This window comes from Cibotium barometz, chromosome 36 (genome assembly GCF_041138505.1).
Source record: "Cibotium barometz isolate CiBa-2024 chromosome 36, ASM4113850v1, whole genome shotgun sequence".
NCBI lineage: Eukaryota > Viridiplantae > Streptophyta > Polypodiopsida > Cyatheales > Cibotiaceae > Cibotium > Cibotium barometz.
The window spans coordinates 16874399-16898605 of record NC_141081.1 but is presented as its reverse complement, the minus strand read 5'-3'; the positions used below and the strand labels follow the sequence as shown (position 1 = coordinate 16898605).

General features: G+C 40.1%; 1 protein-coding gene across 2 annotated transcripts in view; it reads left to right on the top strand.

The window, feature by feature from the left end:
- LOC147617544 (16 kDa phloem protein 2-like) overlaps nt 1-1086 on the top strand; it is a 1197-nt gene extending 111 nt beyond the window's left edge. The window contains exons 1-5 of one of the 2 annotated variants that reach the window (XM_086775814.1): nt 1-91; nt 182-247; nt 329-455; nt 542-659; nt 746-1086. The exon at nt 1-91 is cut by the window's left edge and continues 111 nt beyond it. In XM_086775814.1, the coding sequence (XP_086631940.1) occupies nt 25-91; nt 182-247; nt 329-455; nt 542-659; nt 746-886 (519 nt within the window). In that variant the 5' untranslated portion in view covers nt 1-24 and the 3' untranslated portion in view covers nt 887-1086. Of the gene's footprint in view, nt 92-181; nt 248-328; nt 456-541; nt 660-742 lie in introns of both variants that reach the window. The other variant, XM_086775813.1, reaches the window with a different exon arrangement.
- The last annotated feature ends 23121 nt before the right edge of the window (nt 1087-24207 follow it).

Sequence of the window (24207 nt, the reverse complement as noted above, 5' to 3'; positions counted from 1 at the left end):
CCATTTAGGATTTCCAATCCCACCATGCCTGCAGGAACGCTGGAGGTTTTGCTGGGCAGTGCTCACGGTCTCAAGTCGGGCGATTTCTTCTGTAAGTATCTCATCTCGTCTCGTTTGTTGCGATCTCAGCAAGTCCCATGTAGGTAGGTAGTAAGAAAAAGGCCTGTGGCATGTGGAGCAGCAAAAACTGACGCGTATGCGATAATCAGCTGCGGAAACCAAAGCCAGAAAAGTAATGTCGCGAGAAGTAGGTATCATATCGTTGGGTTGTGCCTATCGTGTCATCATTTTATTTAAAAGAAGAATGAGTTACCTGTGTTGGAAGCAGACCAAGGCAGCAACCCAACGTGGAACCAGAAGTTCGTGTTTTGTGTGGAAGAGGACGTTTGTGAAGTGACGATGAGGATCATGGACGAGGACGTGATGACCGCCGATGACGAACTCGGCACGGTCACGTGCGTGTTCCTCACTTTTCTCAAACGTGTGTTGCTCTTGGAATGATAACGTGTGTTGTTGAAAGGCCATGTATGTGTGACATTAGGGTTCCCTTAGCAAGCGTCTTTCAAGCTGGCAAGACTGCAACCACAGCGTACACTGTCGTCCGGGGCAATGGGAAATTCAAAGGAGAGGTCAAGCTCTCTCTAGCATTCACTCCCAAGGTACGCCATAGCTTACCATCGGTTCCCAACTCTACCTTGATCACACTTACTCATTCACTCACTCTCTCGCACTTTTACTGCAGCAGCGCCAGGAAAGTTCTCGCGGAGGCAATCAAAGCTCCTCTGGACTTAACCGAGGAATGGTAGAAGCTCCGTATGGTAGATCACACATTGATGGTCCTTATGGCTCTGGGAGTGGAGGTGGCTGGAATCAAGGAGCTTACTAATCTGACCCCTTCTCTTTTGCACATGTCTGGTTGTGAGGATAATTTGTCACTTTGTACTATCTAGGGTTTTTAGCACGATGGCATTGGGATCTCCTTCTTTTCTACACTTGGATTTCTGACATGTTTAACTTTGTCAGGTTAGGGAAATCATCTTGTAGAGCTTTGTGTTTCATGATGTTGTATGTAAAGTTTTTGGCTTGTGTGTGTAATTGTTGAATAGGTGGTTGGAGGAATTCACTATTTGAAGGAGCTTATTTTTTGAGGGACAAGAATACTTTTCTCTTTGTGGAGGTTTACAACGCCTTTGTGATTTATTCACTGATTGGAGTTCTTTTGTGATTGCATGTAGGAGTTTGCAAATTGAGCAAAGTCTTTGCACTCCTCCTTGGTGAACAAAGGTTACTCCATCCAACTATCATGAGATTCCACTTGTCTTTGTACAAAAGACATGATCGGCCCCATCCTTATCCCAATGCATCTCCCCATCTACCATGATGGGTTGATTTGCTTTTGGATAAGATGGTACCCACTTGGCATTTCCATAGCATGGATCCATAGGCTCGAATGAAGCTTGTGGTGGTTTGTTATTCACTCGAGAAGTACTGGGCTGAAATGAAGAATATAAAAGATTGGCCCGAATCGAAGAATATACATGAGATTAGTTTTCTGGGATTATGCTCATATTATCACCGGTTTATTAAGCTCTTCGCCGAGATTGCTTCACCTTTGCATGATTTAACAAAGAAGAAAGCTACTTTTCACTGGGGTGACAGCAAAGGAATGCCTTTCTTAAGTTAAAGGAAGCAATCATGACTGGACCGGTGTTGATCATTCCAGATTTGCATAAACCCTTCTCAGTGGAATGTGATGCATGTGGGAGTTGTATTGGTGCAATGTTGAACCAAGAAGGCCAGGCTGGAAGAGATATTGCAGCCTGAGCAGATTGTTTTTCACAAGGATTAGAAAGCTGCTAGAGGCAAGCTTGTCCGTAAGTACCTTGTGAAGTTCAGGAACTATTCAGGAACTATCCAGCACTTGATGCGAAGTGGATGGACGAGGCATATTTTAAAGATTATCCAGATCTTCTTGCGGTCTACTTGGAAGTTTTTCAGTTGCGGGCAATTGATTAGAAGCCGGGGGGAATGTCACCACTTCTCTGGCAGACGTCTGGAATGATGTCATGATTGAATACATGTGGAAGGGCTCCATGGAAGGATTGGTATCCTGGTGTGAGTTCCTGGCATGATTTATGAACTCATGGAAGGGTGGTAACCCTGGTGAGTGACTTTGGACTCATGGAAGGGTGGTTACCCTGGTGAGTACTTTTTGGTCTTGTGTGGACGACGCCTGTGAACGGGCTAGTTGGATGTACAAGATGTAAGTTGGGAGATTTCATCCACTATGTTTGTGCACTAGCATATGTATGTGAGTTGCACATGCATGGATGACTTGTTTTTGATGCCTGGACATTGCTTGGTATTTTGGCCTGTGAATGTCCACGGGCACCGGGGACGCCTGGACAACCCGTGGATACGCGTGTACACACCTGTTTGGGACTCATATGGTTTCCTTGTGTTTTGCAGGTGGTAAGTGTACACACTTAACCCAATTTATTCATTATTTCATGTTACTCAGGTTTATTTGGTGTAGGGTTCATATTCACTTAAAGTGTGGGCGGATACACTTATAATTTTATAAGTGAGTTCACATCAAGCTGGACTATTTTTAATGAACCAAGGCCAATTATGACCCGGGCACTCCCAAATAGCTCCACGAGTTGCTATTCTGGGTGTGGGAGGGCCAAAGTGGGCAAGCCCTGACTTGTAGAGCACTCATCTGAAAAACGTGGGTTGTTAGGAGCTGTTTTGGACAGGAAAAACAGCAACTTTACACAGTTTGCATGAGCTACAGGTGGAGTACATGCCAAGAGCAAGAGTCCTAGGGTTGTCTGGCTACTATCTCTCTCTCTCTCTCTCTCTCTCTCTCTACAGGGATGGCCGATTTGCATCTACAGGGCTGCAAGTTGTTAGATTTGTTTTCTAGAAGCTGGCGCATGGTTGTTGGGACTGTTTTTGTGCTACTCTGCTGAGAACAGGGTTTGGACGGAGTGAACCTCTGAGCCTCAACAGGAGCTGGCTGACTGTTTTAAGGGCCATTATTGGTTGTTTTTACAGGTTTGCAAGAGGTTTCTCGCGACGAAACTTGAGCAAACATGTCCCTAGACAAGTATCAGGCCTGGGGATGTGATATGGTGGAACCTGTGAGTGGCCAGTGAGCCAAAACCATGGCTGGTTATTGTTTTGCAGGTTTGGGACAGCACTTTGTTAGAGGGTTGGTGACCGCTCTATCAAAGTATAGGAGTGGTTGGTGATCACTCTACCCTTGTTGGTGACCGAGGGTATTTCTACAGGAGCGGTTGGTGATCGCTTAACCTTGGTTGGTGACCGAGGCTGTTGCAACAAGAGTGGTTGGTGACCAAGGAGTTGCAGGTAATGTGTTTACCTATGTTTTCACAATTGGATAAATTTGGTGTCGGCTGGATGAGTGTGTACTCTTTGGGCTCCTGCATCTTGTACATATAAATACTTCTGTTGGTAATAAAGATACCTTAGGGGGGGGGTTGGCCCAACTTCAGCCCCTAGTGCTGTGTTATGTGTAAGTTGGTTTATGTTTGCAGGATGTATATGCTCATGTAATGTTTCACAATGATGGTAATCATGTATATGCCAGGAATGGTTGATGTGTGTATGTTGTTTTGGTAGTGAATTGGTTCCGTATACACATGCCCGTTTGTGACACCATAGGTCCATAGCCTAACATTTGGATTTGTCAAATTGAGGGAATTTTATCATCTAGAATTTTGCACCTCTGAATATCACTCTTATTCTATTAGTGAAAGCCATCTTGTGACCATGAACAAGTTGTGTCGTAGTGTCAGAAACTATTCGAGGAATGTGATTCTTCTCCTTACTTTGGAGATAAAATAGATGCAGTTTAGCTAGTATACACATTTTCTGATATTGAGAGAGACTTCTTTTGGCCTGTGCTGAAAAACGATGTGGAGGAATATGTTTAGAGTGTCTAGCCTGCCATAGAGTCAAGTCTACATGCAAAAAAGATACCAAGGTGGCATTAGCCATTGCTGATCTCAACCCCACCTTGGTATGATGGATTTCATTATGGATATACATGGACTGTTGTAGATTGCACTTCATACAAGCTTGAAATACCTTTGAAGCAAAGTGTATGGTGTGATTTGCCCAAGTCGATCATTGGAGATCGAGAGTTCAAAACTTTTTGATCCATTTTGAAGCAAAAAGACAAGTTTGTTGTCCGTGAATCAAATGGATGGACAGGGGGAGAAAGTGAATTCAGCGGTTTTAGACTCGCTGAACTTTTTGCTTCGGAAAATATCAACATGGGAAAAAATGTCTGCTATTGCTGGAGTTTGGATGCAAGGAATCAGGTGACATGATTCCTCATATGTTCTGGCTTGTGTCTTGATGAGTGCAAGGTTTTTTGAATTCAGGCTTGTGTCTCTAATGAGTAAAAGAGAGGTTACATTTCCGATGAGAGCAAGAGATGCTTGTTCCGGCTGTGAGAGAGAAAAGACAATTACAAACAATGTTTGCTACGATGAAGTTTGTCTACGTGCAGTTTAATGATGATGAGTTCTTCATGTGGTGCAATCAGTCAATCAGTTTGCCTGAATGATATAGATGGTCTTGGTGTGAAAGTACGACGGTTTTTATAGCATGGAGTTGCGTGTGATTTGTCTCGGAGATTTTGGAGTAGAGATTGCGATCTGTAGGTAAGATCTTGACTAATTTGTTTGCAGGTCAAAATGATGCTATTTTTAGAATACTAGTGGGATTTATTTATTTTTTTTTTTTGGGAGAAAAATTAAACACTTTATCAGAGTCCTCAGCCCTCAACCAGTGCTCGAAATAAATGTTTTTTAGAACATTTGAGAAACCTTTGATTTCAAAACCTAGAAGGTTTTGTCACTAACATAAAGGCTCTGAAGACTTGCACAACACTTTAGATAAGTTATAACAATTGAAGACCTGCACAACTACAGTTAAAAACACAGCAAATATATATTTAACCTCTAGTATTTTATGTTGTTGAAATAAATGAGTTTCGTAGGAAAATACATATTACTATTCGCTGTTATTTATACCCAACTATACAATTTGTCGACACTCTCGAACCGACTCAATTGACTTCTGCCAGGTACTTGCCACTCGGCAGGATGGCCACCCGTCCATACTCCATTAAGTAAGGGTGCCTATGGGTTCTCCAATCTTCATTAAGTCGGGGTGCTCAATTGTGTGTTTACTTCATAACTTGTTTGCCTTGGGTTTTACTCCGAAGTGTACTCGCCAAGTGTGCACTTTAGGAATAAAACACTTGCAAATAACAAAATGGGCATTTGCGTAAATAATTACGTCTCGCAAAACCCATGGATAGGCCTTGGTTGTATTGGCGATGCACCTCTTCTTGGGTGCCCCTTCTAGCATCTAGACGCATGTCTATGGGGCTGTGTGTGAACCTGCCTAGTATTAATCCTCAAGATTAGTGCCCTAATCCGTCAAGGTTAGGGAAGCTCTAGGACTAGGAGGAAACAAGCTAATAGGTTATTATCAATAACCCCATGTGTACTTGCTATTTATAATAGGATGTTTAATTATAGCAACAATGGACATTATATAAGTGAAACATGGGTTATTGTTGTCATTATCTCACTATTGGTTGACGGAGACTCCAGCTTTGCATGTGGCAGAGCATAGATTGGCATGGATGAGTGGTTGTTAGACCTTAGCCCTTGGCTCAGGAGAGGTTCGAAGCATAGAACATATCGTTGGGAGGTGAGCTAGCATGCATCCGGTTTGTTCATTTTGTCTTTAGGAGATCTATGGGGTTGTAACACTTGGTGTCAAAGCGGCCTAATAGCAAAAGGTATTGTGATTCACAAGATCTAGCTATTTTCTACGCTTTTATGCTAAGGTTGATTTGATGTATTCTCGTTGAAGGATGCCATCTCAGGAAAAAAAGTTTATGCATTTTAGGGTTTTGTTGACATGTCAAGTGACATGGATTTTGAGGGAAGGAGATTGTGTATGGCTGATATGAGAGGAAACCCCATGGATAAAACCCTCCTAAATTCTTGTTATTTTTCTCTCATGTTTGGCTGAATTTTGTGCTCATGTACTTGCCATGTTGCATGTATGTTGGCATGTAAGCATAGGGGGTGCAAGATAGTAAGTAAAGCTTTTTTAGGGTTGGGTTTTCAATCTACGCATAGGGTAGCATTGTCCTTTGAGTGTGCAAAGCAAAGCATACACACCTAGTTGTGTAGGACAGTCAAGTCTTAGGCTGTTGCGTAGGCCAGAAGATAGGTAGGAGGGCTTGATCAGAGTGGCCATCAAATATTCATGCGGGTTGTAGAGGAGAAGAAGAGATGCTTTGGGGGGGCGAGGGGGGGTTGGCACACACACTTTATACAAATCAAAAAACTTTCAAGAAATTTGCTTCTCGCTACATACTTAAACGACTTTCCTTCCACCTAATGGCTACCCATTGTTGGTGTGTATAGCCCGAGAAACCCCTTGACGAGGCATAACAACCCAAAGGTATCTGGAAGGAATCATGAAGGAAAACTCAATTGTTCTACAACAAGTAAAAAATCTACTCGAATTAAGTCACTTCCCAAATGACGACCCCATAAAGTATGACGACAACGGATAAATGCCTTGTGTCCACGATGAGATAAAGCTATCAAGAAATTTTGTTCTCGCTACGTACTCAAATGACTCTCCTTCCACCTAATAGTTGCTTGTCGTGGATGTGTATAACCCATAGAACCCCCTGACAAGGGATAGCAACCTGAAGATATCTAAAAGTAATCATGAAGAAAAACTCAGTTGTTTTGCATTAAATCGAGAATCTACTTGGATTAAGTCAATTCCCAAACAACCACCTTGTAAAGTATGACAATAAAGGATAAATGCCTTGCACCTGCGATCAAGTAAGGGCTTGGTAGGGCAACGAAGCACAATATATCCCGTAATTTTTATTTAAAAAATCACATTTATAGTTTAAAAAGGTCGATGCGCTCTTTTTACTCTAAAAAGGCACTTGGAGGCCACTAATAGCACACCTTCCATCTGCCCACACACAACTAGACATAAGTGGCCACACCTCCCCTTCTTTTAGTGGCTAGCCAGACAAGAACCCGACCTTAGCTACACCTAAATTTATGTGTGGTTAAGTGATTTCATGGGTAATTCCACTTATTTCCCATGTGTGGATACATTGTTCAGCGTTAGTGATGACAATGATGCTTATGGTGATCTTGTTGATCACATTTTTACCTTAGAGGATCACATATATGTAGAGGGATTTGTACATCAGGATTCGGTGCATGTTAAGGCGGCTCACCCTAACCCTCCTTGAAACACATCCAAAAAGAGATTACTTGGTGAACCACAACTGTCGTGAGGATCTTTCCAATGGTCGAGCTCGTAACCCTCAAGGTCTCAGCTCTACAATTCCTTGTCACACCGTCGCGTTGCTCTACGGGTCCTCGTCCCTCCTCTCACCTCACTCACTAGCATGCATTAGGAAGAAAGAGCAAGACTCAATTACACAATGGGAGAGTGTTGTATTATGAGAGAAATTCACTTATATACATGGCTATAAGTGTTCACACTCACTTAAACCGTGGCCGATCGGGCACTTTAGACTCATAAGAGGCTTAATGCTATTACAATGACTACTCTCATAATATATCCATGAAGTACATCACTTAGAACTTCATCCTAACTTGCTACCACACATGTGCTCTTGAAGCGGATATCGTCATAAATACTCCGTCACACCATTACACAGGCGTCCGTTCAAGTTGTAGCTTTGGATACTATTGCTTGATATCTTGAATGTATGACTCTTTGGTGTAATCCTTGATGAGTCTTAGATCGTGAAAGTGCAGGTGTTTAAGCCGTGAGATGGAACTCCTTGAATTTGTAAATTTTGATCTCATTCATTTATTATTAATATTATTTTTTACGTGAACTGCTAAGACGTGAAACACTGAGGCGTGGAAGACCAGACGTGAAAGTCATGACGTGAAATTGTAGACGTGAAAGTCATGACGTGAAATAGCAGACGTGAAAGTCATGACGTGAAGATCTAAAACGTGAAAGTGTAAACATGAAAGTCATGACGTGAAAGTGTAGACGTGAAATAGCAGACGTGAAGTAGCAAACGTGAAGTAGCAAACGTGAAAGTCGTGACGTGAAATAGCAGACGTGAAAGTCGTGACGTGAAGATCTAAGATGTCAAAGTCATGACGTGACGATCCAAGACGTGAGTGTAGACGTGAGTCATGACGTGAAACTGTAGACGTGAAATTACAAACGTGAAAGTCATGACGTGAAGATCCAAGACGTGAAAGTGCATACGTGAAAGTCATGACGTGAAATTGCAGAGACTGACATGGGCCGTGACTTTACAACTGTGTTTGCACTTACTTATTAGGATGGATCATTTATCATTTCCAGAGGGGTGATAAAAGTATTGTTATTTTGTTCTTGATGTGCTCTTAAGTCTTCGTATTTAATCTGAATTTGTTGTTGAAATGATGCCAAGGCAGTAGGGAAGACTGGTGATTGTTTGCTTGAACAAACAAGCTCTTGTGCTGGTGCTGGATGCACGAGAGTGGTTGAGGGATTTGCTTGCTGTTTCTTGGGCCTTCATTCTTGTCGAACTATAGGTGAAGTTGTTGGGGTTGAAGTCGGTGGTGAGGTTTTTCTTCATATTATTCGATTTTGGCAACCATATGATGGAATTACCATCATGGTATCCTTGTTGTTGAAGTACATGCACAGGTACCCATCTTTGATGAATACTGTAATTTAGTTGCCGATGTGTTTAGTGTTGAGGCTTCCTTCTGTGTGAGCTTAGGGAACTTTGTGATGCGCTTGGGGATCCAAGCTTTGGTATTTCTTTGGTAGTACCCTTGTGCTTGCAGCAATGTTTTTGGTACCCACACTTGTTGCATTGGTGGAGCTCTTTGAGGAACTCGCATAAGCTTTTGTGGACGGTGTTGTGGAGTACTCTTGTTCTTCCTTGGCTTTTGAGTGCTTTGTTGAGGAAAAGGTTTTGACTGTCGAGGCACCCAAATGTGATTGGCACCTTCATAGTAGCCTTGAGCTACAAGTAGCTGCTTCTCCACCCACATATTGATACTATTAAGGTATCATGATTGTGGTTGTCGTTGGTGGAGTTTTCTTTTGGGGTGATGTGGAAGGTTTGGGGCCCTCCTTGACTTTGGTTTGTGCTGAGGCTGTAAATTTGAGACTCATTGGCATTGATGATGACGTGAGAGTCTCTTGTGGAGTGGTTTTTGATAACGAGGCCTTTGAGCGTGTGGTTATCTCCTTTGGTGAGGTTTGTTGATGAAGATGCATAGGATCCGGGGCCTTTCCTTTGAGTTCCCTGTTAGAGCTAGATGGTTGGGCTCTGGGAAATTCTTTAGGAATAGCTGTTGATTGTGAGGTTTTAGCATCGAACTTCGTAGGTGAGGACGGGGTTGATGGAGTAGAGGCTTTATTGGAGTTGGTTGTTGATGCAGATGGTAGGTCATTGTGTAGAGGGGCTTTTGTGGAAGAGGCTTGTATCCTTTTGCGTTCAGCATCATAGATATCCATTAAAGTTGGATCTTCTTCCTCACAATATGGTACTGTCAACTTTTTGTCGTTGATCATCATGATGACTCTATCGCTAGCAAAGCATAGTGGTACTTGGGCAGTAACAGTCCATTTATATCCCAAGATCAAATCTGCTTCTAACATATACTCAACCATAAAAAACTTGTGAGGAGGTTACTTTCCATATACATTGGGCATGTTCAAGTCTTGTGTAAAGGTAATCCTTTCAGTATGAGCCGTGAGTGTTAGTTGACCTAACAAATCCCATAGCTCTAGGGTCATGAGATTGTGTTCTTGTGTTGGATAAAGCTGTGCTTGAGCTGTGGTGATTTCATTTGCAATTTTCAATCCAACCAAAATCCTAGGGGTCTTTTCAGTAAGATATGTTAGAAGTTCCAGCTCCTGCAAGGCTTCTTCCTCTCGTAAATAACAATTGTACATTGCATCTAGGAGTGTTCAAGGTGATTGTTTGCATGGATTCACCTAGTGAATACAACGATTCATTTATCCAAGTTCCGTCAAGGATGACATTATACTCAAGGAAATCTGACATGAATGTAAATTTCATATCGTCATTGATTATTCGAGTAGTGTATCTAAAGTAACCTGGAACTTCAATGTTTTGTTCATTGGTTCCTTTTGCAAGACTATTGCTTGTCGAGGTGAGTTTAAGTTGTTCCAATGACACCCAAGTGTCTATTGGCATGATGTTATGACTTGCTCGTCGAGGGCTAATCAATGCGCGCTTACGCTGAACATCATTGTCTGTAGGGAATCCAACCATACCATGATAGAGTCTTCCAAAGAAACCATAGGTGTTTCGGTTAGTGTTTCAGCTTCAGATCTTGTCTGTTTTATATTCTCATTCACTTTCATCCTCTTCTCAACTTTTTCAAGAGTACCCAATACGTACAATGGCACACTTGGCCCTCCGACAATTCTTAATGAGGGCTGTTTGGAAACTTGCAAATCCTCACAGTCCTGGTTTATGTAGTTCGTTATGTCCTTGTATAACTCAGGTTGAGCCATTAAAGGTGCAAGTGCTAATATGATTCTGGCTTTATCATCAGAGGAGCATTGAGGTTTTGAGAGATTATTTTAATCTTGTAAGGGAATTATCGAATTCCTTACGTGCTTTCTCAAGCCTATAGTTCGTACAATCTATCTCAAATGACTCTTCTATAGAGAGTATATCTTCTTCTTGAAAGGGAAAGCGGTACTCCTCTAGGTTTTGTATCTTGGTTGCTGTTTTACTTTTGGCATTATGAGGCTCAATCACAACCGATGACCTTGTAAGACAGTTAACCATGCTAAGCATGCACTCTTGAGCTCATTTTTTGCATTTCGCATATGTCATGTGATCATTATTATCCATTTGGGGTGGTTGAGTGGGTTCTAGTTTCTTGATTGGTCTATGTGGTGTATTGAGCGAAGAGTAAGAACTTGTCTCATCCTCACTTAGTGATGTACTAGAACTTGTTTCGTTCTCTGACTTTCTTTGGTTTGTCAGTTTTTCACTATGTTTACCTATGCGACAAGATCGAATTTTCTTTTGGGTTTTTGTATCCTGTGTCGCATAATGGGTGTTGAAGTTTGTGTGATAATCTTTGATGTGGATGCTTCTGCATCATGTATAGCTTTTGGCTCTGTCATGTTTATGTCTCCTTTTGGGTTTACTTTTACCAACTCCTTTTTCCTGTCTTTTACTTCGACCTTGGTTTCGATAGTTTTTTATCCCTTGTCTTTCTTGGATTTAGAAGGTTTTGTTTTCTCTTTTGGGTTCCGTTTTAAAGCATGTTCTTCTACCCATGTTGAGGTGTTGTCATTTACATTCTTTTGGATTGTTTGTCGTGTCTTGGCTTGTAAACGTGTAAGCACATTCAATGGCACTGTGGACAATTGTCCATTTTGTACACTTAAGATGTTAAGAGTTATATTTTGTGAGACAAGTTGCATTGAAGCAACTCGTCTTAGACAATCTTGGAACATGTGATCAATCTTATTGGTCGCAAGGTGTCAGTGACTATGGACATGGAAGTATTCCAAACTGTACAGTCTGCCACCTTGTGAGGTCTACGCACGACAATAGAAACACTGAAGTGTCTGATTAACTGCCTCTCTCCTGAGCAGTTTCTACCCGAAGCGGGACACTTCTTAGTATCATGATCAAAGGTTTTACAATATATGCAGTATAGAAAAACAGGTGTCTTGTATGCACAATAAGAATAGGGATGGTCATAGTGATTGTATTCAACACAAGGCATTTCGCTCATCATTTTTATAGGCATTAAGGATGTCCGATTTTGAAGGTTTTCATCCTCTCTTAGAGATGTTATTTAAGCAAGGTTGCATAGAATTCTGGAAATGTCAATTCCAAGATCGATCTTTCTTTTGCCATTGCTTCATTTAGTTTAGATGAGTAACATCTTGTAGCATGATCATTTTCTAGCAGGTTGTCATCTAAACGTATTGCTTCTTTGCAACATTGATCGAATGTTTTCGGATTGGATACAATGATCAAGTTGTGTAAGCAGTTATTCTTTTAGCCCATCATGAAACATCTCCTCAATTGAACATCGATTAATTTTTTTCATTACTCAACGTGAGTCCAAGAGTTTTATCCAAAGGATAAAATCTCTAATGGATTCATGTGGTTGATGCTCAATTGAATAGAGTTCTATTACTACACTCCACCGATCACCTTGTCTAGAAAAGCCATGTATAAAGGTTGATTTCAAGGTTTTGAAGTTGGTCTTGATCGCTGGTATTAATGCGATGAACATCGACTAGATTTTTTCTCTAAGCATAACGCATGTACCTTAGTGGGGCAGTTAAGATTTCCAAAGGCTTCACATCTCTGTTCAAACTTTTGAATGAATTGAACAGGGTTTATTGTTCCATCATATTTGTCCATTATTTTTAAAATTTATACGGTCGTATTTCTGTATGGGTCATTGAGGTTGTATGTGAGTGCTCTTGTTTATTGGAAGAAACTCACTGAGTCCTTGGGTCACCCCCGTTTCTAGACTAGTCATCAGTATGTCCAAGGTGTGGGCATCCAAGAAAGGGTTGGTACTTATAGAATTTGTAGGAATGTTAGGCAAGGGACCAAAGCCCGGTTAAATCGAAGTGACAAGGGATGTAAAACTTGATGACACGCTTGTTATCGGCATGATCAATGGCATGGGGAGGTGAATTGGCGGCATGCATCTCAATGGCTTGAAGATGTTAGCCATTGGGTTCAGTCCTTATTATGTAATTGCACGCAAGCGGCATGCATCTTAATGGCTCGAAGATGTCAGCCATTGGGTTCAGTCCTTGTGTAATTGCACGCAATCCCTCTATTGTGGCCATGTCAGAGTGCCTAAATGCTCCTTAATAAGCAATCACAGTTTTTATTTTTATTTTTTATTTTACTTTTTATACTTTCCCATATCTCGTTACAGCCTCAAGAGGATTGGCGTACTCTTTGTTGGATCAAATGGGTGTTTGTTTGCCCTAATTAGCTTAGACACTATACTTCACACGCGAACCTTAGATATTTTTTTGAAAAAAGCATATGCTAGGAACTTTCCCAATGGAACAGAAGGTCCTAAAACCTATTTTCCATCACTGTCTCACGACGAAAAAAAATTTGATAATTTTTTTCCTGTTTCTCACAGCACGTTTTTTAGGGTGACCAAAAGGAATTTTAAAAACCGTATAAGAGTTGTAGTATTTTTGGAGTACAACTTTGTTTCCTTGATTCGTCCGTAATTTTGTCGTTTAGATCCTTAAAAAGTAGCTCGGATATGGCTTGTCTCAATTTCGCGCTGTTTTTTACGATTTTTCAGGGTTTTTGGGCTTTTTTGCCTCGATTTTCGGGTCGAATTTTAAGGCCGCTGGTCGGAGGTCAAAATGATCAATTTTGACTTTAGACGACCATGTCCAAAGTCAAAGAGCTCGATGTCAACTTTTTGATGAGCCCTAGAGCATCTTCATCGGATACACGGTTTAAGAGATACAGGCCTCCAAACAGGGGTGGTTTTTTTTTACCGCATACAATTGTTTAACGCCGTGAAACACTCTACGCATGAACCGAACTTCACGTGAAAATTAAATTTTATTTTATTTTGCCGCGTGAACTATTTCACACGGTGAAACACTCTTCACGCGTGAACCGGATTCGCTCCGTGGAAATTGAATTTTGATTTTTTTTAAAAAAATTACGTCGCGTTAACTTTTTATTTCACGTCGTGAAAAACTTTTCACACGTGAATCGAACTTCACGTGGGATTAAATTTTAATTATTTTTTTTTATTTTTTTAATCGAATTTTCATTCACGTGATTTTTTCGTTCACGTCATATTTTCGTTCACGTGAGATTTTCGTTCACATCATTTCTCTGTTCACGTGATTTTCGTTCACGTCATTTTTCTGTTCACGTCATTATTTCGTTCACGTCATTTTTCCTTTCACGTGAGTTTTTCGTTCACGTCATTTTTTCGTTCACTTGAGTTTTTCGTTCACGTCATTTTTTTGTTCACGTGAAATTTTGAAGAAAAAAAAATGAAGTCGTGGGAAATATGAATTTTTCTTTTTAGAGGAAATTTTTTTGAATTTAGAATGAAAGGGATATGGGCATTTTTTCAAAAAAGATAAATGGAATTAAAAAAACCCTTTAATGACACACCTTACATCCTTCATAAATGATCCCCAAAATAGATAAATTGACAACTCATGAGCATCTTCTCTCATTGAATGCTCATTAGCCTTAATGAGTTATATAAAACGGTGATTAAAGATTAATTCAAGATTAATCTTTTCAATCTTTCTCTTTTATACTAATCAAAGATTCTAATTAATCACTAATCTTTAATTAATTTATACAGTTGAACACATCATTAGATAGAGCGAGAAAAAATTAATCTATGTGTATTAATAATTATATAAATTAATCTAAACTAAGATTAATTAGACTCTTAATTATAGTCTCATTTTTAAGGTAAAATTAAGCAAAGAGAGTCAAATTTTTTCAATTGATCAATTAATTGATGTGATTAGGTGTTTTGATGTATCTAGATGCTCTCAAAACACTCAAAAACCTCAATTTTGACTACTCAAATGATGAATATAGATTCTAATTAACACATTTTTTAAATTTTTAGCCTCTTTGAACAAGATTAATCACTCAAAATGATAAAAATCAATCCATTAAGAGAAATTAGCTAAATTCAAGGGTTTTTTGATGGTTTTAAGAATTTTTTTGAAAGATTAAGCTACTCTTAATGTTTGCTAACACTCTAATCCAAATAATTTTAACAAAAAACACACAATTAAACTAAAATCAATGATCTTAGATCTATGTTTAAACTAAAGAGAGCTAACATTCACTAAGAAATGCATTCTCTTGCATTGTTTGATGCAATGGATGCAAACTAAGCCTAATATAAACTATGTGCAAGCCTTAAGAATATGAAAAATCATAAAAATAAAAATAATAATAATAAATTAATTAAAAAATTAAGCAAAAAGCATTCTTTTCAAAACAAAAAAGAGAGCTATTCTACACCAAATCTCACTCACAAATCACCATCAAATCTACATCTTTTTCATGGAAAATTACTAATCAAGATAATGGGCAATGGGTTATGCGTAGATTAGAGACAAAACGATGGAAAAAGCCAAGGGATGGCTCTTCGACAACGGTGCCAAAAATGTTAAGGCTCACCCTAACCCTTCTTGAAACACATCCAAAAAGAGATTACCTGGTGAACCGCAACTGTCATGAGGATCTTTCCAATGGCCGAGCTCGTAATCCTCGAGGTCTCCAAGCTCTACAACTCCTTGAGAAGTAATTCCACCGCATCTCTGGCGAGCATTGTCACACCGCCGCATTGCTCTATGGGTGCTCGTCCCTCCTCTCACCTCACTTCTCACACACTCACTAGCATGTATTAAGGAGAGATTAACAAGAGGATTAGCAAGAGTAAGACTCAATTGCACAATGGGAGAGTATGTTGTATTATGAGAGAAATTCACTTATATATATAGCCATAAGTGTTCACACTCACTTAAACTGTGGCCGACCGGGCACTTTAGGCTTATAAGAGACCTAATGCTGTTACAATGACTATTCTCATAATATATCCATAAAGTACATCACTTAGGACTTCATCCTCACTTGCTACCACACACTCTTAAAGCAGATATCGCTATAAATACTCTGTCACACCATTACGGGTGCCCGTCCAAGTTGTAGCTTTGAACACTATTGCTTGATATCTTGAATGTATGACCCTTTGGTGTATCTACCGTAACTCCTTGATGTAAGATAATGGCGGTAGCTCTTGTTAATCCTAGAATTGGATTAACACTAGATAATCTCTTTTTGGATGTGTTTCAAGGAGGGTTAGGGTGAGCCTTAATAGTGCATGATTTGGATCATGCTCAAACACACTGATATTTGTTCTTACACAATGCCAACCATGAGATATGTTCCTTTGGCTTCCATGATTATCAACAAGATCCTATCTTCTTTTTTGGATCCCATGACATTCATTTTTGGGTGCATCATATGCCAGTTGAGATGCATGGTAGGTGATTATGTGGTACAACATTCAGATACACTTGTGATACACTCTAGTCTTCGCCTACATGATCTTTCTTTTATACTAGCACCATTTGACATTCGGCCACGTGTTTTGAGATATATTCAGTGCCAAATCCACACTACAACTGTGAGGATGGGCTAGTGAGCTTTCCCTCCGATTTAATCTTTCCTTTCGACTCGGGAGCTATTATAACATTGACTTTGAGAGTCCATGATGTGTTCCATACCTATCCATTTAATCTTGGAGGATACACAGCTAGCTTCATTATCGATGGTGGTTCCTTATACCATCATCTAGGTCTAGGTTCCATGTAACCCTCTTTGCAAGTTGTATTTTGTGTCGAGTCAAATGTGTCAAGTGTGTCATGCATGGATACCCAATAAGGTAATCATTGTACTTTAATTTATATCTTTCAATAAACAAGCAAATATACCGAACACGATGTGGGCCCTTTAGAGGGACCCAATCTAGTGTTGTGATTCTCTCTCCCTCCACCCTCAATCTCTCTATAACTCTCTCTCAATCTTTCCCATCTTTTAAGGCTTCAATGTAAACTTAAGATCCTAGTAAATTGCAGCACTACTTGATTACAAAATGTCATATTATTAAAATTTGGAAGATTGATGCAAAGCTACACACATATACACATTTCTGCTAATTTTTTAAGAAGATTATTGTACCTATGAGCATTATCATGCCTATGTCTGACTAAATCTCTCATCTCTTTGTTTTTTTGACCAAACGGCCTCCAAACTTGTGACTACCTTCTTTTTTTCCCCTACATCTTATTTCCTACATTTAAAAGAAATCATTTTGTTAGATTATATTGAGAACACAAGATTATTAATTAAATAATCTTACATCTAAATTACAAAATATACTTACGTCCATCATATATGCACGTCTGATAGGCAGAGTGACGCCAACTCTCGTAGTCATGCCTGAAACGCTCTACCAAGTGACTTGCCCTATAGGCATGATGGTGTATGTAGACATAGGAAGTTTGGTGTATGTGGATCGAGGTTTGTTACGCCCCACGGGTGGTGGTGCGAGTGTAATAGGTGGTGTGATGGTGGTAATGGGTATGACATAAGGTTGTATTGGATCTCGTATGAATGGTGGTGCAAGTATGACTGGTATGGGATGGAACCCATAGCGGTGGGGGCACTATTGGATCTTGATCCTAGTGTCAAGGTATACTTGAAGCAACATGAACATAGAACAAATAATATAACTCAAAATTAGATTGCACAAAATAATTTGGCCTCCCTTTGCATAGATTATCCAATCAACCTCTTTGTGAATGAAGCCTACAAGGCAAAGCCCGCAAGCAGACTTGCAGAGACAAGTAAACTTACAAACTTGTGGACTTGGGCAAGCAAAATCTCAGCTCTGGCAGCATACTTGGGGATTTTCTGTTCCGTCCCAACCAGCCTTGCTCTGCTGCACATGGTTCCACTTGGTAGTAGTCTCATGTTACTAAGAGAGCGCACAGGATCTCACGGGGGCCATGGAGCTACACGCACATGGTTCCACTTGGTAGTATCAAGTAGATGTTTAGAATTTCGTGCCTCTTATTGTGTGTGGGAATCGGACCTTTTATTGGGGATTATGTATTACTCCATGTTTACTACTCTCAGCCAGCTTCAAGGTGCAATCGGCCAACTCTTGGCCTCCTTTATAAAGGCCTCCTCCCCTCATCACTCGTGTATCCAATCCCAAGAACATTGTAACACCCATCAATTACCATTGTAAGCCTCTTGCTAATCAATAAAGTGATCTTGTCTACAATCTCTCTCTCTCTCTCTCTCTCTCTCTCTCTCTCTTTATGCTTCCACCTATGCATACTCCAACATGGTATCAGCTGTCTAGGTCTTGGTTGCCGTCATCTACGTTTTGACCCCTCCTTCCTCCTGTGTTCTTGTGCTATTGCTTGTTGCATTCTCAGTGGGCTAAGTTTTCTTCAAGAGTAGCTGCTACATTTTTGTTCTGCCTCGTCACATTAGCATTTTTCTCATGTGGTGCTCGCCTTGTGCAACCCCTGCTAAGAAATTTTTTTACAAGAGGTGGCCGGTGGTGTGGTGGCTGTTTTTACAGTCAGGACAGTGATAAGAGGCGTTTTCTTCGCGTGTGGTGTAGCCCGACAAGCGGCCTTAACAGTCTTATTCCTTGGCTTCCCTCCCCTTCGATTGGGTGTCCTTCGATTGGGTGTTTTCGATAAGTTTTGGTGGATTGTTTTGCTACTATGTCCAGCTCCTTCCTTTCTTAGATTTAAGAGGGGGATGATTGGTCCTAATGCTTCTCTCTATTGGAAAGTGCTCGAGAGATGTCTTGGAGTGCTAAGATTTATGTTTTTGTGGTGTTCGTTGTTGCTGTGGATATGACTCCCCCCTAAACGAACAAGGAGGATAAGTTGGATGGAACCAACTATCCTCATTAGAAGCTAAATATGTGAGTCTGGTTCATTCATAAGGGTTTGTTGTTGGAGATCGTTCAACGCAGTGAGAAGAAGCCCGAGCATCCTCAAAACTTAAGGCATTGGAACAAGGTTCAAGAGGACGAATTCCTTGTGGAATTACAAGACTAGGAGGATCATGACTCCAAAGGCGTACTCAATGCTTGTGCGAACCATTATGAAGGAGGTTTGACTGGCCTTGCAAACTCTTGCCGATGCACATCAAGTTTGGTCCAAGTTGGAGGATCTCTATGCCCGAGATTCCTCGATGAGGGAAGTTACTCTCCAAGGGCAACTCTACACTCTGGTATTCTTTGCAGGTAGTTTGATGCAGTCATTTTAAATGAAGGGAAAGTTCATCCATAATCAGTTTGTTGGAAATGGCTGTTGCCTTGTCCTCTACTCAGTTGGTTGCACTTATCTTCACAAATCTTCCTCGAGAGTACGATGTGGTTTCTTGGGATTTACAGTGCCAGGTCAGAGAAAGCAAGCTGGATTATTTCCTACATTTTATTGGATTTTCATATACAACTTCCATGGATCTTCAAAATTTTGGGCTGAGTGATGGAGACATGCAAAAATTGATGTTTCATAACCCATTTAGTGCGAGTTTGTGAAGATTTTGGGTCATTTAATCTTTTTGGACCAAATTTGAGGCATCAAGACCAAATTTGGGATTAATTTTTGGGAAAATTAGAAAATGAATTATCACGTTTTTCATCTTATCCCTCTTCTTGCTTGACTTGCCATGGCTTCCCTTGCACATTTGGCCTCACATAAGCTTGCTCCACCTTAGGCAAAAGCTTGGGCCACTCAAGGGATAACACAAAGAGCTCCATCTTGGCCATACTTTCACTTCCACAAAACCCATGAATGCCTACGTTTTTGCCACCCCCTTCTTAAAGGTTTCGATGATGGAAATGGTAATATCAAGCACATCATGTAAGGTTTCTATAGAACCCTTCAATGGTGATTTTACTTGAGATTCATGGGATTTAGGGTTTCATGAAAAATTAGGGTTTTTGCATGGATTATGCACAAATTCATGCTTTTGGTTGACTCTCAAACCATGGGATTAGGGTTTTTTGAACTTTCTTCAAATTGGGGGTTCTTTCCAAAATTCGGGTCTCCTCTCACATTTTCATAGAATTGATATTGCTTTGCTCTTCCCCACACTCCCCTCTACCCATAGATGCCACCCTTGTTGCATTCTTGATAAGAAAATAGAGTTTCTTAGCTACTTTGAAAATTTGGGATTTCTTACCAAAATTAGGGTTTTTACTTAAAAGTTTTGAGATCCAAGGTGTTAGTTCTCTTCCCTTATCTTTCCTCTACTCTCTCATATCATTGATTTGCAATAATGCTCACAATTTAAGAGTTTCTTGTTGGGAGAAACAAGGTTTTGGGAGTTGCCTTCAAAATTAGGGTTTATGGTGGGATTTCTTGAGTTTTCAATCTATAATCTTTCTTCCCGTGATCTCCTCTACACAATCATGCATTGCTTGATCAATTTGTCCAAGGGAATTAGGGTTTTGGGAGAAAAAATGTTTATGATAAAAAAGGGATTCTCATCATTCCTTTGCATATTGCTTAAATTGCCTTGAACCTCTACTTGCTCTTTATCATTTCCACACATTTTCCCAATCACTTTTACCCTACACATGCAAAGAAGTCAACAATTGAATTGAAAGAGGAAAAGAGCATGCAATCCATTAATGCTTTTCACATTTTTTATACCTTGGTGAGGGCATTGGTTGCTTCTCTATGGTTGGATGACTATTACAAGCTTTGGAGCAAAGGATTTGATGAAAAAAGGGTGTAAGCATAATGCAAACATGAGTACATGCTAAAATGGTAATGTACAACATGAGTACATGATTTGAATTGTAAGCCCTCAAACACTCTACTCTCTTTACATTGCTGGATTCTCAATCAAAGTGTATAAGTCGTTCCAAAAAAACACTAGAATCTAGCATGTTGAGAGGGTACCCTTGGCATTGGTGGAGAGGCCAAGGGAGAGCATGGCTTAACTCTCCTTGTCGTGAGTGCTTTTGGAAAAGTGGCAAGGAGAGGGAATAGGTACATGATATTCAAGACATGGCCTCAACCCTTGCCATTAGATTTCAAACTTTAGTAGGGAGGTAAGAAGGCTTGTCAGGAGATTGGCATTCATAGTTCAACTTGCTACATCAAATCAAATTGGCAATGGTTCTATGCATACAAGTGACAATGAGTTGAAATGTAATTGACAATCAATGGGATTATGTAAGGATGCATAGTTGGCATTATTGAGCACATTAATATTAGATATAGTGATTGAGATTGGTTCATAAATGCACCAAGGTCATGCAAAACTTTGGTCAAAATTCATTGGATGGATGCTATTTGGATGCATTATGATGCTTTGGATATGCCGGGATGCATATATGCATTTCTTTGCAAGTTGGTTGCTTGCAGTTATTCGCAATTTGACATAATCTACAGCTTTTAAAAAAGTGTGATTCAGTTCGAGAGGTTTTGGACTGCTAAATTGAATACTGGGGGTTATTTTACACCATTAGGGCTTCCATAGAGCCCTCAACCACCCCATTTGGTTTCTGAGTTAAGATGCTACACCCGTTTCTCTACCGTATATCACCCTATTTGAACAGAATTTGAACCAAGTCTCGGATCATAAATTTGGCTTCACCATTATGTTCTCCACTTTCCAAATACCTTAACCACCACCAAGTTTCAACTCATTTGGATCATTGGAGTGTAAGCAGTGGACCAAACTATCACTATTTGACTTGTGGGAAAAAATTCAAAACAGAGGTACATAGAGAGTTAACTGAACCAAAATTGACATCATAAGCTTACCCCTTATCCTAACTCTTCCCATAGCACCCTAGAATACCCAAATCTGACACACTTACAACTTATCGCAAAAATTTACCAAAATAGCTCTATTATGGCCAATAAGCCAAAAGGTATACCTAGAAAGCTATCATTAGCACGGAGGATATGGAAGGGGAGGAATCGATGGAACACAGCACTATGGACACAATGGGAGAGCTTGAAGAGAAAATTCTTGGGGGAAGCACTCATAAAAGTTCCTCTCAATCCATGGGTCAAACTTCAAAGGGAGTTAAAGAGGATGCTAATGCAGGTAGTGCCCATAACCCATAAGTACACCTCTCAAAGTTCGCAAGTCATTTGAAACGACTCTCTTACAATTGCTTGTGGATAAACTTTATTTTAAGCCACTCATGGTGGATAGATCAGATATCATCAAACATACCTTGAATTCAAAGTTTGAATCTATGACTACCAAGATAAGAGCTACTGAAGATCAGTTGGGTTAATCCATGAAGAAGCCATTAAGGGTAGAATTAGTGGGGTTCAGAGGGCAAGAAACCTATGCATAAAGAACATTATGGTGGTCACAAGGGAGGTAAACAAGCTATGTAAGAGGCTTCCATGAAGGCTCCTTGATTGGGGTTTATGATGGATGTTAGGAGACCCCTTATAAAAGATTTGATGCCTTCTTCATTTCAGCCCAATACTTCTCAAGTGAATAGCAAACCACCACAAGATTCATTCAAGCTTATGGATCCATGCTATGGGTATGCCAAGAGTGTACCATCTTATCCAAAAGCAAATCATCCTATCATGGTAGATAAGGAGATGCATTGGGATGAGGATGGGGTTGATCGTGATTGGAAGCACATGTCTTTTGCACAAAGATGCGTGGAAGCTCATGATAGTTGGATGGAGTTACCTTCCATCAAGGGAGTACAAAGACTTTGCTTAATTTTCCAACTCCTACATGAAATCACAAAAGAACAAGCCACATCGTGAGAATTCCTCTTCAAACACTTCCAAGGATATCAAAGACAAGATGTCTCTCCAAATTCAAGGGTGGAGGAGTGGATTATCAAGTAAGATACTTATTTTAACCTGTACCCCAAGAGTGATCAAGGCAAAGTGAAATTTTCTTCATTAGACATGGAGGATTATTCTCATCTCAATGGTGGAGACATGATTAAACATGGGAATGTACCACACTCATGGGAGGATTTGAAAAGAGAGATGAAATTGACCTTCATCTCACCTTTGGTAATTGATAGATACCATGAGAAATGGTATGAGCTTTCTCAAAAGGGCATGGTGGTAAGAGAATATACCAAGAGTTTCATGAAGTTTTCCATGTATGTGGAAGGTCTCAATGAGAAAATGAAGATGAAGAAGTTTATACGTGGGTTGGATTCCTTTATCAAGGTGGGTGTATTAGCTCAAATGCTAAATACTCTCAAGGGAGCTATGAGGTTGGCATATCTTTATGAGCCAAAATATAAGAAATCTCAACCATCTCACTCACGAAGGATTCCCACAAGCCACCTATTACTTCTTCCAACATGAATACAAAACATGAATACAAACCCTCTTCCTACACCACCACCTTTCATTCCTAGACTTCCAACCATATACAGGGGTGGATAGCCCAAGAGTGGACCTCACTTCGATGCAAAGAAAGGGGACAACTTCAACAAGAAGTCTCCTCAAACCTTCAACAAGACTCAAAGGATGGATGACCTAAATATTGATCAGTTGAGAAGCAAAGGCTTATGCTTCAAGTGAAAAGAGAGATGGTCAACTGGGCATGTGTGCAAAGCTAAGAAGGTTGTGGCCACTATGATCCTCATGGATTAAGGAAAGTCTGACAAGGAGTCTCATGATGTTGAAGAGTTTCAAGATTGCCATGAAGCAACACTAGATGAGGAGTCAAAAGAGGACCATTCATTTATAGAAATGGATGATGAATTCCCATTTGATCTTAGTGGTAAGGATGATGGACACACTGTGTTTGACATGACATCTCAAAAGTCTTGAATTTTTCTTATCCCAACCAAACCTCTCTCCCAAGCAAAAGAGGTGGCTAGAAACTCTTTAAAGTTGTGATTTTCAGATATCATACACACTGAGCAAGGACAATGTAGTAGCGGATACATTATCAAGGATGTGGGCTTGTACTATGGCATCAATTATGGAGGTTTATAGTGATTGGATTAAGGGGACTCGAGAGGAATACCTCCTAAATGAGGGTGATGTCCACATTTATCGAAAATTACAACAAGGTAATCATAAAGATATTCCCCATTACAAGCTTCACAACCTCTTATGGTACAAAGAATCCAATTTATCTTGTTCCTACCTCATCTTACATACCAAAGGTGCTTCATGAGATGCATTCTTCTCCACTTATTACAAGTCATCTTAGTGTGTTAAAGACATATGACAAAGAGAGCAAAAGTTTCTTTTGGAAAGGCATGTGGAGGGATTTCAAGAAGTTTGTAATGGAATGTCTTTCATGTCAAAGGAACAAGGATAGCCATCAACTACTAGCAAAAGTTTCTTTTGGAAAGGCATGTGGAGGGATTTCAAGAAGTTTGTAATGGAATGTCTTTCATGTCAAAGGAACAAGGATAGCCATCAACTACTCGGTGGTTTACTTCATCCTCTACCTATTCCTAATGGGAATTGGGCCCACATATCAATGGATTTCATTACGGGTCTTCC